The 17,163-nt window shown below is 42.6% G+C and overlaps 1 protein-coding gene across 1 annotated transcript; it reads right to left on the bottom strand.

Moving 5' to 3' along the window:
- Window positions 1-366: 366 nt before the first annotated feature.
- On the bottom strand, window positions 367-13,864 carry LOC309415640 (asparagine--tRNA ligase, cytoplasmic; the record flags this gene model as incomplete). The annotated part of the gene is made up of 15 exons (XM_082013232.1): window positions 13,770-13,864; window positions 12,923-13,005; window positions 12,652-12,717; window positions 12,452-12,544; window positions 11,933-12,022; window positions 10,561-10,639; window positions 9,501-9,571; window positions 9,147-9,233; window positions 5,913-6,134; window positions 5,326-5,525; window positions 4,736-4,871; window positions 3,585-3,698; window positions 1,857-1,988; window positions 1,078-1,209; window positions 367-498 (listed from the first exon to the last, which is right to left on the bottom strand). The coding sequence occupies exons 1-15, from the start codon at window positions 13,810-13,812 to the stop codon at window positions 367-369; spliced, it is 1,680 nt and encodes a 559-aa protein (XP_081869358.1). The 5' UTR covers window positions 13,813-13,864.
- Window positions 13,865-17,163: the final 3,299 nt, after the last annotated feature.

The raw sequence follows: 17,163 nt of genomic DNA, 5'->3' as shown, positions 1-17,163 counted from the left end.
CCACAAAACAGATTGAAATTAGGCAAATTAAAAAAAAAAAAATCAAATGCCCAGCATAGTTGCTTTTAAGTCACAGAAATTAAAAGCAGAACCATACCTTGTTTTTTAAATGACACCTTATCAGGATCTTTGTTTTATGATGACTTGACAGCATAAATGCACCTAACAGTTTTTTCTACAGCTTCTTCCAGTTAATAGTAACATTTTCCTTTAAAAAAGGGTTTTGTTTATTTTCCTTTTCACACCCTAAATTGTATGAACAACAGGTTGCAGTAAGTCTTATTCTCAGACAGGCTCTAGTACAGGAGAGTGTATCATTCTTTTCCAAGCATCCGTTGCTCAGTTTTCTAGGAGTTTATGAGACAGCTAAGGTTTGCAGCGCTGGAGAAAGCGTGGATAGAGACAGACATCTCTGATATGGTGCCTATTCAGAATCCAGGTTAGGAACCGTTCTAATCCCAAACCATATCCACCATGAGGGCATGTACCATATTTTCTCTGTGAAATTAAAATCAGAGAGTAAATATTAAACATTTTATTGTTATTTGTACTATAATTGAAACAAACCCTTCCAAGATTATTTTCTGAATTATGAGGAAAATGACTATACTCTTTGCAGGCAAGATATTTGTGCTCAGTTGTCCTGAGTTTCCTGGGGCAGTGTAGGGACAAGAACAGGAAAAAGGAGGGTGAAAAAGAAAGCCTTAACAATTCTTTTTCAACTGCCTCCTTTTCTCCTCCCCTTACACTATCTAGGGCTCAGCCATTCAAGTCTGTGAACATCAACCTCTCTTTACCTAACATCAAACACTGCAGAAGACATTACAAGAGGAATACACCCACACAGACCAGTCTAATGAAGGTGATCTGCTAAGTGCAGCATGCAACTGCAGCAAACAGCAGTTTTAACAGAATGGAAACAGTTACCCATTGCATTTTGCCAACAGTTAAATGATTACCTACACTGGGCCACCAAAAATATGTTCCCAATTTAGACTGCATCATCTTAAGAGCAGTTTTAAGAAAAAAATCAAATATCATATCTGAAGAGCAGCACATCTAAACTGTTTTACCAACCTGATCAGTATACCAGTAGTACGGTGTGGGATCGATGCTCTCCCTCTTGTAGCCTTCAAGTAGCTCCTCACTGTCCCAGATACGCATAGAGCCTCCAACAATTTCACCAACATTAGGCATCAACACATCAACCTACAATACACAACATGAGATCAAACCACTACAGTTAAGATGCCTGCAAAATGGGTAGGAAAAATAGCCCAAACTTAAAACACTATTTCCATAACACATTTTACCATGTAATTTTAATTCTCCGTGACAGGAAGGCAATTCCTTCCAGACCCAATTTATAGATGGAATAAACTCACTGACTAGGTTCTCTAACTTAATCTCCAATACCACACTGAACTGTAAAAAAAACACCCAAAGAACAACCAACCAGCGAACAACCACAAAAACCCCCACCAAACCACCCTCCCAAAACCACACCACAAACCCAGCAGCATTCCTAACAGCCACCACTCTTCTTGGCTGCCAGACAGCTGGCATTTCAACAGCACAGTCTCCAAGAAGTGACAGAAGTATTGTCATTAGACTGGCCCTTACCTGAGGTCAGTGTAGAGCATGCTCACTATGATCTACTGACATTTTATTAGCACTTCAGAATTGCTTCATTTATTTCTATTGGATCAACAAGCCATGTCAAGAGACAATCAAACCAAAATCTGGTAAGAATTCTCCAAGAGTTTCCTGTGGAACTCATTCATTTTACACTCACTCACACTGACATTCCCTACTCTATTTAGAAGCCTGCAACGCTATGTAAAATACCAACTTACGGATTCAGTAAGCCGGGAATCGTCATGACAGCGCTGCATATAGAAAGACTTTATCTCTGCAGGAAATCGGCACAACAAGATTGGCTCATTAATGGTGTCTGTCATCAATCTCTCAGGAGCTTCAGGAATATCCTAAGGTTAAAGAAGGCTTTATTAGTATTTAAAATCAAAACCACTCCAATACCTTGAGTTCCACATGTATCAGGCATGAAACAAAGACAGTTTCAGACCACACGTATCCACACATTTGTCCTCATGTACCTAAATTTTTAAAACTTATCTTCGAACTGTATTTAGTTATAAAAACATATGTCGGGGGGGGGGGGGTGTGTGTGGAGGGGAATCTGTTCAATTAAAACCCAAGTTTCCCCAATGTTTCATACAGAAAAATGAGGAAAACCTAACCTGAAATGCAGACTTTCCAAACATCCAGTAAACACTGAAAAGCCTTCAGTGTCAGCCACCTTCCTTCCCAACACCACTTTCCACAAGCCTTAAGACTAGAAAGTTTAAGTGTTTCCTTGTTATGTATATAGGCTATTTTTCAAAAACCTGAACTGATCAGTTAGATAGATGAGGTTGTTTTTTATCAAAATTTTCTGACTGAAATTTGATAAATCGTGAAACAGCTAGCAGAATTTTCATTTTGATCAATTCAGCAGTTTTATGGTTTAAAAACTGCGGAGAAGGATGACACCACAGTTACAATGACAGATAGGGAACATCAGTGATGACGTGATCATGGCTTGTTAAACACACTTTTAGTCAAAAAAGTCTGTCTATCCTTAAAAGGTTTAATTTGAACTTTTATTCAGCCAATGGTATCACGCTTTTCTTACATTCTGAGTTAAAGTCAGAAGATTAGATTTTTCTTCTTTAGCAGGAAAAAGCAGCCACACCTGGTAGTTGTTTTAATCTGACTGAACACTGCATTACAGCACTGACTGCTGTGGAAGGGGGCAGAGGGAGCCAACTATAGCACGCACAGCAAGGAAAGTGCAAGGACCATAGGCCTTGTGCAAGGGCAGCTCACAACGCAAAGGTCGGCCCACAACAGGGGAGAGGAGGCAAGAACCATTACTTCTCTCCGGAACTGTTTTTTCAGTGCAGATTGAAGGCCCTTCCCTCCCTTCATCTCTATCATCTTTGATACAGATGGGAAAAACAGTAACAGCAAAAAACCCAACATATCTGATCTTGAGCTGACAAGGTTCCCCCTGAATACACTGTGTAGACTTTGAAGTTAAACGATTAAATCATCTCCTCCTAAAAATCTCTCCTCTCTTAAAGCCTTTGATGACTACAGCTACACCATCAAGTCCTCTTGAGCTCCTTCAAATCATTTACTTGTACACGTTGGGGAAGAGTGAGACGGGGAACTGACGGACAGATGACAACATGGATTTTCATTCCAATGTTCAAAGACATTACATGAAAACCCAACCCACACCTGCATTCCCCACTATGACACTAATACACCTCCCAGCACAGTCTGACAAAAATCCAGGCCTCACTGAAGTCCATAGCAAAACTCTCTTTAACTTAAGTGGGACTAGAATTTCACTCCTCATCGATATCACTGCAAACAAAACACAACAGATTCACACAGCAACAGTAAGCCCAATAACATGGTGGTCCAACCAGGCTGTTCTTCAAGGGTCTTATACACCCTTAGGGCAGGGCTGTGGGATTTTGTTTGAATTCCTGAAGAGCCTTGGAAAGACTTACTTCCCCAAACTCATAGTAAGTGCCATCTTCCTTCTTCACATCATGCTCCTTTAACCACTCAATGGCTTCAGTATAGTTCATTCGTCGGAAAGGACGTTTAGGAGGCCTGAAGCCCTGTAAATATGAGTAGGCAAAGACAGTTGGAAGAGTACCATTTTTAAAGAAGAATACTCTTTAGGTTGATCAGCAAGTCCACATCCAGGCTTGAAGCATACACACTACTCTTTCCAGCTCATACATCATCAAATTATTTCTTGATAAATAAATCAAGCACAGTCAGTATGGAAAAGCTAGAACGAAACACAACCATCTTCTAAGCCCAGTAAAGCTCACAGAACAGCTGAAAAAGATGGCAGGAGAGAAAAGAGAGGAATTATTTTCAAAGCCATTTTCTTTTCTGTACAAATTCATTGCACATGTAGGTGTTTCAAACCGAGCCATTAGCAGAGGTTCCACATGCAAGGCCACGAAGGAACATTTTTGCTTCCCTGTGCACAGAATGGCTTCAGAACCTGCCTTTGTGAAGTGGTTGTGCTTCTGCCATTTCCTACCTCCTGCCCCCTCAGCCCAAATTTAAAATGAAACCTCCCAGTGTTTATCAGGAAAACAGGTGAAAAAAACCAGGGATGACTGAGTTAGTATGTGCTCTGAGAGAAAAGCTAGAGATAAAGTTTGCAGTCTCTTAAAGCCATCTTCTTTGCAAAGGCAACAGAAGACAAAGGGTCTCTAACAAATGAAAATAGCTTTAGAGCTCCACATTCCAGAGTGGAAAGTAAAACACCAGTTGTTTCATTGCTCCCTTGTGCTCAATCTGCAAGTACAAGCCGATCAATATTACGAGCTCTGGGATAGAGGGTTTTATTCCACTGGTACAGTACACATTGCAATAAATCCCAGCACACTGCTGGCTCCTGGAATTTGCTAGCAGGGAACTTCTTCCCCCACAGTCCCCTGCTCCTCAAAGAGTCATTACCAGCCTTGCAGCATTTTAATTCTTTTGATGTTATTTAGTATTTTTCCTATTATTAATAGTAGTAAGCAAGCAGAGCTCACTGCCATGCCCTGCCTTGCCCAAAATGAAGATGCTGATCGGTAAAGGCTAAAGATCATATTTTCTTGGCAATTCATGACTGTTCCACATTGCTACCTACCGGGTTTAGGTCATACAGTAAGCTTGATGCAGGTGATTTCAAGACTCTGTCTACTACATCACAAACCAAGCTCTCCAGACGGTCCAATAAATCCTCAAAACTTATAAAAGGACATTCAGCTTCAATGTGAGTGTATCTGAAACAAAGTCATGTCATTAAAAAACCACATACAAGCAACAGATCTTGAGCTATGAAAAAAATTTGCATGAGAAAAAACCACAACCCAAGAATACAAACTTTTGTCCACTTTTCCATTTCTCCCACTTCTACACTTGTAAAGGAAATTAAGCTGTAAAAAAAAAAAATAAGGAAGACAACAATACGAACTGTATTTTCTAAAAAGTCAAAGTTTCCTAAAAACGTAACAGCTCTGTTTCTCCCAGATCTTCCTTCACTAAATGTCAAGGTATTATGACTACCTGGACATTCACTGAGACAAGGTATTACCCCCCCAAATATACTTTTGCTCAGTCCTTCAGCATTAGCATGATGCTGTCTGCTCACTGTGCATTATGTCATCCAACTGCCTTCTACTCCCCTGCTTTATTAATTCACTTATACATAAATAGCAAAGTATACTATTTCCATACTCTGCCAAGTGTCTGCGGGTCCTGGATTGCTCAGCTCTGTATGACTGAGCAACACAGAAAACATCTCCTAACGCCGGAATGCAGGTCTCCAGATAGAGCTGCGACGATTGTGTTAAGTATGCCTCTTCACCAAAATAATCCAATTTGAATAGGGTTGAGCCCCCTTCCACCTGCGTCTGGACTAAAGTTGGTGGTGTGACCTGTTAAAGAACAAGACCGTCATTACCTGATGAAGAATTAAGGACAACAATGACAACACATAAAAGCAGTGATGTAAGGCACGCTCTTCCGGAACACCACCTACAAAGCTTTTGTATGCATGCATACAAGTACTTCAGCCCGATATCCTTCAGCACCCTAAAAAGTGGTATGCAGGCTGTTTGTGAATCGTGCTGTAACATGCACCTCAGAAGTGTCTACGCACCTTTGAGATCAAAGCAATCAAATAATAGTTTCCTAATAAACAGCTTTTCTTTTGCCCCTTTCAGGTCAATTAGAAAGTCTACACAGTTTTTCCAGGAAAAAAAGATAGCCATGAAGTCAGGACATTAAAGTAGTCATTTGTTAACAAGGGAAAATATACTTACTTCATAATATCCATTGGCAAAGAAATGATCCCTGAAGGCCTGTACTACCATGGAGCGCACCTTGAAGATTTTGGACATATTCTCGCCTCGAATCATCATATGCCTGTTGTTAAGTTGCACATCAACCTCCGAATCCTCATTGAGTAGGTTGTCAGCCCCTCCGGCTGGGGCCAGACCAATAAGCTCCCAGTAATCACAGTTCAGCTCGTGGCCTCCTGGAGCCTACCAATTTGAAAAGAAACAAGCATTTCAGAAGTTCACTTTTTGCCCCTTGGATGTCACCATCTGGCATCATGGCAGAGATGTTAATCCAGTTTAAACAAAAGATGTTAAAATCCCAATTGCAGTGTTTTCAAGGTGACTGCTTTGCAACTCAGTCATACAACACTTGGAAGTGCCATTTGTAACCCACCATGAGTCTCAGACTTAACATGAACGGGACCGAGTGCTACAGTCAGATAATTATAAGCTACCAGATGCATTCAGTTTAAGTATAATATCTCAGAGACAGCTGGGTTTATTCAGCTGGAGGAACAGAAAGCTAAGCAGTGGGAAACGACTTACTGACTTCAACTATTTAATGGGTGGTTATAGACAAGATGGAGCCAGACCCTCTTTGGCTGTATCCAGCAAAAGGACAAATGTCTCAAGTTGCAGCAAGGGAGATTTCAACTGGCTATTAAGAAAACAAATTCTTCATAGGGTGCTGAAATGCTAGAGCATAGACCAAGCCAGACAGTAATCTCCATCCTTGGAGACGTTCAGAAACACATTTGGAAAAGACCCTTGGCAGCCTGACCTCTCATTAGATCTTCAAGAAGAGGGGGGACAAGAGGTCCCTTTAGAGGTCCCTCCCAACCAAAACCATTCTGTGGTAACTTACACTGTGTACTAGTTTTGGCTGGGATAGAGTTAATCTTCTTCATAGTAGTTTGTATGGTGCTACAACACAACACCCTGGCACAAAGAACCTTCCCGTATTCCTTAGGAACACTGCATACACACAGATTGAAGAGTCCTCTCATCTATTAGAAGAAAATGCAGACCCAAGACTGCAGTACGACATTCAAGGTATTTTGTTCTTTGTACTATTTGAGCCATCTTCTCCTACTGGAGGGCAAACTTGAAAGAAGTTGGAAAAAGTTGCTTGGATCACAACAGAGGAAGAGCTAGCTCACTATGGGTACTTTTGAGAGACACGCGAACAATCCTTCTGCACTAGGTAGCATCTCGCCATAGCGTGACAACAGCAAGTTTCACACTAGCTAATCTCCCCTGTCCTGTTTGCTGCTGTATGGCAAGCAGAGGTCCTGGCGCCAGGGCTCAGCCCTGTCTGGCTGCCTGGACTACTGAGCAGACCAGTTCTGGTCTCATCGGCTCCCCCGTGTGGGCCACACTAGGCTTCCGTCCCCTAAAATGGTACTTATTTAATTTTTTTTATTCACAGTATTTTCAGTGTATAAATGCGGATTTTCAAAGTCTAATCAACAGGTTTTTACAAATCTGAGGGTTTTGTTCACTAAAAGCATTGTATCCTTGTGATAAGACATGAAAACTTGAAGTGTTTTCAATGTCCAAAACATTATGAGCAGTAACATAGTATGAATGAATTACAATTACCAAACTGTGTAAAAGTTGTTTAAACCAGTGATCCCTGTTTGGCTGCATTTATTTTTAGAACTCCCAGCAGTGCAAGCTATGAAGGAAAGGAAATCTTGCTAACTTCTGATCGGCAAATACAACAGGGAACGGACTCACAATTAACTGAGCTTGGCTCTCTAACCTCAGGTCAATCTCTTGGGGGTAGGATGCGAGTGGCAGGGACAACTAGAACAATGAAGTCCAAGCAAATTTCATTTGCAAAACATGCCAGTAATGGCCAACAGTATATGGCTTACAAGAAAATTGAATTATCTACAAAGCACCACAAAAGGCTAACATTTTGACCTTATTTTATACACCATAGGCAGCCACAGTGAGGGACTACTTTGCTCAAATACTAACGCATCTTGGAAACACTGTTTGAAGCAGTATAACACTCCAAAACGTGATTTATTTTTTTCCAGACACACTTCTTCTCCTTATTATCTTACTAGAGTTAATACACTTACTCAAGAGACCAGACAGGAGACTACAGATTGCCAAGCCACACAAAAGAACAACTCTCACTACAAGAGTTTGACAACTTTGAATATATATCTGAAGGAAGAGGTAAGCTTACAGACTAGAAGATTAAACATACATATATCCTCTAAATCTCAGCACTACTGCTTTGCTTCCTCCTTCAGAAAAACAGGACATTATTGTAAACACTTATCAACAGCTCATGTCTTAAAAAAGGACTACTTAAAATGTAAATAGGACAAACGTGGCCTGAGCTTGCTTGCCGTTTTCGCATCACAAGTTTTGCAACACAGACACAACTTACTTTTGTCTTTCAGTCACCTCTTAATAACTAAGACAGATGTCTTACAATAATTTTCAGTAAGTATCCTGATGAAGGCCTGCACGTCCATTTGAGTTGCTGTCACAGATACTGGTTCCTAAAAGCTTCTCCCCTGCCTTCAGTTTGAATCCTTTTTATGGGCCATCATTCATGCACAATTGCTTAACAGGGCTTTAGCCCTAACTCCAGATTCACACAATTTTGCACACAGTAACAGTGTTTAGATCTAGACTGGAATGAGAGGGGCACAAGGCATAAGATGCATCATATTTTGAGACCTAAAATCACATCTGCCCAGTCATAAATCTGAGACTACCACTATAAACAAAGTTTCACAAAACAAGTTACAGTCAACTGCCTAGTTCATACACCTGCCAAGTGCTGGAGGACAAATAGAACATGGTGAAGAGCCTACAAACCCACCTCAGTAGTGAGGAGAGCTAATCCCAAATTCTTCGCCTCACAAAATAAAAACTGAATAAATCTCTTTTTAGGGAAAACAAAGCTATGTCATTTATTTAACATAATTTTCCACTGTTAAATTCTAGGAAATATCTATGGGACTTAACGTGGCAAATTGTTTCAGGCAAAAGCAGAACAGTCATGTAGATCACCTGTCACACACTTAACTGTGGGTGACAGCAGCAGCTTTGGGAGGTTTGTTGTCTTCTCTAAACCAAATTCCCCCCGAAATAATATAGTAATTATTTCCACCTCTGTTTAACCATCCACAGGAAAGCAATAAACTGTTAAAGAGGAGGAGAACCCAAAGACACTCAATCTCATACCTGCTTCCCTTCAGGAACAAGGTTCAGTGTACCGTACACTGCAACACTGCTCTCCGTAGAGAGAATTAGCCCGTTGTAACACTGACACTACAGAGAGGAAGAAACAAAGGCATAGTTAAGGTAATATTTTATTTTCAGTTTTCCTATGACTTCTATTGGAGTCACAGACAAGATAAACTCACAGTCACTTCTAAACTGTTCTCACATTGACAAAAAACCTCTAGTGGTGGAAGATACACTTTAACAATAACACAACTTAGTCGTAGGCTCAGGAGAACTTCCAATTGTCTACATAAAACAGATGAGGTACGAACACTTTTAATGACAGAACAGAATTAAATCATTACAGCTTACCAGTTCATCTGAAAGGACACACTGAAGAAAACCTGTGCCATCTCTCAAAACAATGAACATCAAATTTTTTCCTAGTTAAAAAAACAAGAAAAAAAAAGCCAGAGCGCATCAGCTTTATTCACCGATCCATTTGAACAGACCCACTCCTAAGACATTAATCACTGATGTGCAGATTATTACAGAAGGACTGTGATCACATTCTTCACTTTAAAAAACAAAGATGTTCCAGGTAAGCACTGAAACATTAGCACAGTTATAGAAGCCTTTCACAGAGCTGTATTTTGTATAACAAGTTAAAATAAGTTTCAACAGACATCAAGAGCAGCATTCCAACCTCAACAGGGTTGGGATCGCGCTGCCATGCCCTAAGGGACTAGAAGTCTGTTTGCACAAATGCTGAATGCACAGGCCCAAGGTACACCCAACACGGACAAATTCATGTCACCCTGGTCACCCACCTCTCCACAAAAGCATAAAATTACAAAAATAATTTGCTAGAAACTGCTCATGATATCCAGACCCACAACCAATTCATCAAGTACTTTAGTGATAACCTGAGCATGTACGCTTGGAGTCACAATCACTCTGCTGTGCGCTTCAACGCCCTGACCAAAGCCACCTTGCTAACTAGAATACCAATCATTTTGATAGCAAATATTACTTGCTAAACTTATTCTAAAAGAAGTTATGCTACTTTATATAACTTCAAAATTCCAATTTGCTGGTTTCACTATCAGTAGATGCTAGTTAGCTCCTCAGTTTGCAGGATGAATTAAAAAAACTCAGAACAAGTCTTTTGAAGAAATTCTGCAGGACTGGCCTCCAAACTGAAAATCCTGTAAGATTTTAACTAAGAAACGTCTATATGCTCACACATCATGCAGAATTTTCAGTGTTGTAGTGCCCACTGTGACAAAGCAAAGAGAACATCTAGTTGATAGTTTAAAAATTTAGGAATAGGTGCTGTGCGACTCATTTTAAGTGTCCAAATTTTGAAGGCTACTGTATTTGTTCCATCTCTCTGCACAGGCTCAGTAACTTCTAAATGCTTGTGGTTTACCTTGCCTCCGTAATCTGTGAATCCAGCCAAAAATCTTCACTCTCTGGCCTCTGTAAGCCTCCAGAGCATCGATCTTTACCTGTAAAGCAGGGAATAAAAGCAATCAAATAGAGAAATGATTCACCATTTAGATGGCATTTTCCACATAATTACTTAGAATGCAAGTGCATGGGACATCTCCCTCCCCAAAACGGCTCCTCCCAGCAGCACCTGAAGCCAAGTTCCATCCAAGGCATAAGCACAGCTGTCAATACTGAACAACTGTTTAATAAAGAAAGAGTATTTTAGCCAGGACAGGCAGTAGGGACAGACAGACAGACAGGGACAGCATTTCCAGACTTCATATTGAGTCCTTTCTATTTAGTGGGCTTGCTTTGCCATGTGGAAACTAGGGACTCTAATAGCTTTTAAAGAAGCTCACTTTGCATTTGACTGAAAGGAGAACCGAAAACACGTAACAGCTCATGCCGTAAGACTAGAGTACTCGGGTGCTACAGAAAATACAAGGTGCATTAAATCACCAAAAGACTTGGAAAGGATGCCCCTGACACATTTTCTGGCACGCTGGGTTAATTTCTAGAGACATTCAATGGATGAGTTCAGTTAGCAGTCAAAGAAGCAGAGGACCTGGATATGACATAGGTACATGTACACAGGTACCTGAGGTACTGACACTGCTATAGTCTGCACAATTAACCCAGCAGGCACCTTCAAATTGGATCACACCTCAGGCAGGTAAGGATGGCTACAGTGTACCAGTCCAGAAGAGACTGTGATTTCAGCACAGCAGAGCCCAGCTGCCCCTTTCTCAAAGGGCAGCCATGAGAGTGCAGGCTCCAATCAAAACCATCTTCTACACAGGTATGTAGAGACCTCTTCTACACAGGGCCTATCCGAAACCCCATCACAGAGCAGCACATATATCATCTGCTTACTAAGCTAAGGACGGCACCAAATCAGCAAATCCAGCAGGACTCTACAAACAGCCAAATAAAAACTGCGTCCCACGTCCCTATAACTTAAATCACATCTTCTAACCAGCACTGTTTCCTCATCCTCTGCCACTACAATAATCAAAGCAAAACTAATCAACTTTATCAAACAGAAACACGGTCTCTACCAGCAGACAAACACAGAGAAGTCACATATGTGAACTAAGAAGGTTCAGGTACCCATCAAGTGCATGAGAAAGACCAAAGTCTATATAATAAAACACATAGATAATCAGAAAAGCAAAGTTACCTTTACAGACAGTAACAAGACAGTGGCCTTCAACAGCTGCCAGAGCCACAAAGCAGAGACAAACTCAATCTTTGTGCAGAAGAGACACCATAACACAGGCCATGTATCAAGCGCACTGGATCTTACTCACACATTTTGGCTGTGGAAGACTAGGATCATTCTTGATAACAACCTTCTTAGCTTCCTCCAGGTTCTTCTCTCTTCTCAAGAGATCTTCTGCCTGGTTTTAAAAAAAAATAAAATGTATTAAATAGCTGTAACCAGGCTTTGTAAGATTCCCACACTTTACAATTACTGTAGACTATAATGTACACTTACAGAGACATCATAAAAAGCCTTGATGTTACTCTGGGGCCTAAACCTGCCCTAATTCAAGACCAGGATAAGAAACAATGCACAGATGCATTTCTCATTTTTTTCTGGAAAGTCTAAGGCAATAGATTGCAATTATTCACAACTCACCCAGCTTCAGCCATTTGCTTGTCCTAATTTAAACACAGGCAAGTTATAAATAACGTATGTGTGCAACGATGACATAGATGAAGAACAAACTGAAGCTTTTTTAGAGGGGTGGGAATGACAACAACGCTGTTTAATATTTTTGGAAAAGATGAATGTGTCTTCCAACCTGGCATCACCTGCAACCTACCTCCTTCTTTTCCTTAGCTTCATTCTTCATTTGTTCCCTGTACCACAGTTTTTTGACATTTTTCATCTGTGACTTTGAAATAATGGCCCATCTCTAAATCAATCCAAGGAGAGAGCAAAACATAAAAGATTACATTTGTGTCCCTTCACACAAAGGGGCATTAAAATAATTTCTACTAGGGAGCTCTAATGCTACAGCACCTCGTTTTCTTTTTGTGAATCCACATAAATAGTAGGAAACGGTTCCTTTCCTGCTGTCATCAAAGCCTAAGAAGCGGGAGAAAATAACAGAATCAACAGCACTGCAAGTAAGCTAAAATTATCTTTAAAGAGACTGAGCAGAGTTCCTACTTCTGAACCTTCTGGTTAGAGTTGCAAAAATGAAATTTACATTTAGAAGTACAAGGCCAACCACTTGATCTAATGCGCAGTTCATGCTCTTCAACACAAACAGCAGGTCTTTTCCAGTTACCTTTAGAACAGTCTTGAATGGTTTCTTTTGTGTCCCATCACCAGTGGAATCATTGCCCTCCCGTTCAGAAACGTACAGCTCTTCTGCAATACATGACAAATACAGGCAATTACAACACAAATTAAAAATTATCAGCTATGGAAGTGGTCAGGAAGAAACTGGACACACACAAGGATATCAAATCTTCACAGTTATCAGCAGCGATAAACCTTCAAAAACAAGCAGTTGGTCAGGCAGGGTAAGAGTTATTTAATGTTCTCCATTCTAAAAATCAATCCATGCCGTCAGTGCATTATGCTAAACCATTAAGGACTCCCAGGATACCGAGCTCTTGAAGTCACCGGCTGTACAGCAGGAACGGGAAAGGAACGACTCGCTAAAAGCACCGAAAACGCTTCCTGGGTTTGCGGGCGCCGGGACAGACGCCAAGGCCCGAGCAGAAGGCCCCTGCGCCCCAAGCCCTCCAAGCGCTGCCGCCGCTCCCCGCCCGCCCCCGCGAACGCGCTCCGCCGGCGGGCAGCAGGGCGGGCCAAGCCTGCGCCCGGCCGCCGGCCCCTCACCCCGCTCCCCCCGCCAGCGCTGCCGCGATCCCTCCGCCCGCCCCGCGCGGCTGACGCGAGCCACCGCCCGGCTCCCCCGACCCCCAAGGCTACTGTCCTTCCCGCTCTGACGCCCGAGCCCCCAGGGCGAGCACCCTCCCCCTTCGGCCGCCCGCCGCTGCCGCCATCTTCTCCTTGCGGCGGGGTGCGCGGGGCCCAACACGCGGCGCGCCGGAAAGCGCCGCGCCGCCGGGGCGCGGCCGAGGCGGGGCGCCGCAGAGGGAGCCCGCCGCCGCCGCGGGCCTCACCCAGGACGAGCGCCGCCGTCCTCCCCAGAACCTCTCCCGCCATGTCCGCGTCCCGCACTGCCGCCGCGGCCCGCCGGAAGTGCGGTCACCGCGCTGCCGCCGTCCTGAGCCAACCCGCCGCCGCCTTGCATCAGCCGCCCCGCCCCCGGTGTGACGTGTACGGGACGCAGCGATTGCGCAATGCGGGCGCGCCAGCCCCGTCAGGTGCCCGAGGCGGGGCGAAGGCGGAAGGCCCCCGCCCGCCTCCCTCGGCGCCCCGCCGAGCCGCCACCCACAGGGTCTCCGCTCCAGGCGATGCCGAGGGGAAGGGTCACGCGTGGCGCGGCCTCTCCCGTCTGGCGGCACAGGCCGCGCTCTTCCCCCGGTGCCAGGGCCTTTCTTTTTCACTGCTGCCCGTTCTTCCCCGGTAACGTCCTCACCTTGCCTTTGGCGACGCAGGAGACTATAATTATTACAGGAATACCCCTGCAGACGTTCCAGCGCGATGTTGCGTTTAATCCCATCTCTGTCCTTCCATTAAACCTCCGTTCAGGCCTTGGCTTCCGCCCGCGAGCGCGCTGGGACGCGGCCGTTGGACTGCTGGCCACCCAGAACAGGGGGCCTCCGTGTGCTCGGGCAGGGGCCGCGAGCGGTTCCCAAAGCCTTTCGGGCTCCGTGAACGCCCTCCGCCACCTTCCTGCCTGCTGCTGGCGGCTCTGGGGCATGTGGCTGCAAGAACAGACCTTCCTCCAGCAGCAGGGAGAGGAAGGCGGCGTAACGCCAGGCAGAGGAGCGAGAAGTAGAATGGAGCCCTAACTTAGACAAGTGACTGAAGTCGCACAGTGGTAGAGAGATTATAAGAAAAGCCTCGCCCACGTTTTTACTTAGAAACTTAAAATCTTCCTTTCAACTTCTCCTCAGTTTGAGATTGGAAAGCGTGGTCCAAAATTCAGTTGGCGTTCATGGTTCTGTATTGCCTACGCTGTCGTTTTGTCCAAGTAATAAAACTACATTGATAAAACAGACTCTAGCACAATGGAGTGAACTCTGCTATTGCCTGCCTTGGTACTAACAGCAAGACCGCTTCCTCATTAGGGGAAGAACACTTCAGCAGGCTCAAAACCTATTAGCTTTCAAGGTCCCTTCTCATCTACTTTTTCTTAACTTTTTTGGTCACCCTTCAAACGACCAAACCTTGACTAAAGCAGTTTTGCTTTCTGTGACCAGCTGAAGCCAAACAATCACTATCTAATGACAAATGTTTGTCTTTGGTAAGTCTCATTAGAAATAAAATATATAGAGTATACCCACCTCAATTTACATATTTAATATTTTAATATTACACCCAGTTTTAGAGTCCAACACGTGGTGAGGTTTGGGTTTTTTTCCCTTTTTAAAGACCAACCCCATCTGTCTCAATCAGAGATTAGTTATCTCCATTTCCCACTGAAACTCCTCTCACACTTCTATTCTTACCCATATACTTATTAGAAAAGAAGCTGTAAGCTTTAGGATATTTATTTGCATTAAATTTTTGAAATGGACATTCCATTAAACGAGCTATATAATGATTTTTACTATAAAACCATTTCAGTAATCGTTAGTCTGGGAGTCTGAAGTAGATAAAAGTGAAACATTCATACTCAAAAGAGTAAAAGTATGTGCAAATGTAAAGAGACACTTCATAAAAACCACTTTTTACACTGTAAGAATTGACTCGCTAGCAAGTGAAATACATTCCATCTAAAAGCGACTGTTTTCTAGTTATCCATTACTGACTCTAAAATGGAAAAGAACAAACTTTTGCCTTTTGAACAAAGGGAGCTTTCCAGACATTAGATATATCTGCTCATAAATACAGGAACGTATTCCAGAGTTGGAAAGAGAGAAAGGCAGAGAAACAAAGAGCAAGTGAGAAAAAAACCCTCCATTAACTGGATTGACTCGGATCCCTTCATTCCATGGGAATTCAAGGACTTGGCTATGAAAGGAATAATGGCGTAACACTCATACTAAACAAGATGCAAAGAATGGTCTCTCTCAATTTAGTGCAGCAAGCTGTAGTCAACTGTTGAAGAAAGGAACAGAAACCACACCTATAAATGCCAGAGTTCCTAACAAAGCCTGACGCTGACTAAAGTTTATCACCGGATATATCTTAATCTCAGCTGTACAAGCTCAGGTAAGAATATCTAGGGCCCTCAAAAGACTGATCATCTGATAGGCCATTACGACTGGCGCACATAAGGTAACTGATACTTAGGAGTTTGCTTTCAAAGACAAAATATGAAATGTAGCTGCAGTTTTACACCAACTTATTATTAAAATGTGAAAAAAGTTTGCAATTCCAGACATCACTTAAAAAAATAAAATTACAATGCTGGATTTTCATACTCTAGCACACATATCCTTCACTTTCACATTAAACAGAAATCAGTTGCACAGGATTGGTAGCTCTGTAGAGAACTCTTGGCCTTTCTATGTTTCCAGTAGTCCAAAACCAGGAAATTCTGTGATAAAACATAAAAATCTTCATATCCTTATGTCATTTGGTTAAAAAACAATCCCGAGTTTGTTTAAAAAAAAATATTTTTTTGGTGCAGTCATTGGGATAAAAAACTTATCCCCAAAATGCAATAAATCAGCTTGTTTCATGAGCATCTTTGACTTCCGTCACACTGTTGCCTAGGACTGCATCTAAAGGAGCCCGTTTTTTCCGTATGCTGCGACCCGAAGCGATAAGATCAGCATATCCCCGCTGATGGGAGAAAGCATAAGCAGAACGACGGCCAGATATCCCTCGTCGAAAAGCACTCTGCCTTCGCTTCCACTGTTGTTCTTCTGCCATGTATTTCTTGCGGTTCTTCTGAATCTTCATGCATGCAAAGACAGATTAGTTCATGGATTACAAGGGAAAACAGCTTGCTTGCATTTACTGTCTGGAAAAATAACCCAATACTTTTTTATATCCTTAAACTGCTTACCAGGAGGGTTCTCTTGTTTAAATTTGGTTTTGTTAGATACAAGAATATATGCAGTAATACATCACCATTTCAGGAAGACTTACTGTATTATTTTGAACTTTATTATTTGCATTATCTTTAAATGTCTTTCACTGAAGTGGGCTGAAGGTATGTAATTGAAAGCTATTCCTCTGTTCTCATGCTGACACTTCTTCAGTATCTTTTGCCAGCTCAAGGCAAAACAGAAGCAAAAACTCTCCGCTATACTCTGACACATAATAATGGAACTCCAACACAGCCCGAATAAAAACAAAAGTCAGACCACTAGTGGCTTCAAAGTAGGTTTCTGTGGTTTCTGAAGTCAAGCGCTCAGCCAAGAGAAACGATGAATTAGCCCACACTGAATTGCGTGCTGAGCTTGTGCATGTACCTCTGCACCACACAGAAGCACA

This window comes from Phaethon aethereus, assembly GCF_964289735.1.
Source record: "Phaethon aethereus genome assembly, chromosome: Z".
In the NCBI taxonomy this organism is placed as follows: Eukaryota; Metazoa; Chordata; class Aves; order Phaethontiformes; family Phaethontidae; genus Phaethon; species Phaethon aethereus.
Note: the sequence above shows the minus strand (reverse complement) of the source record. Positions and strands in the feature narration are given on the sequence as shown.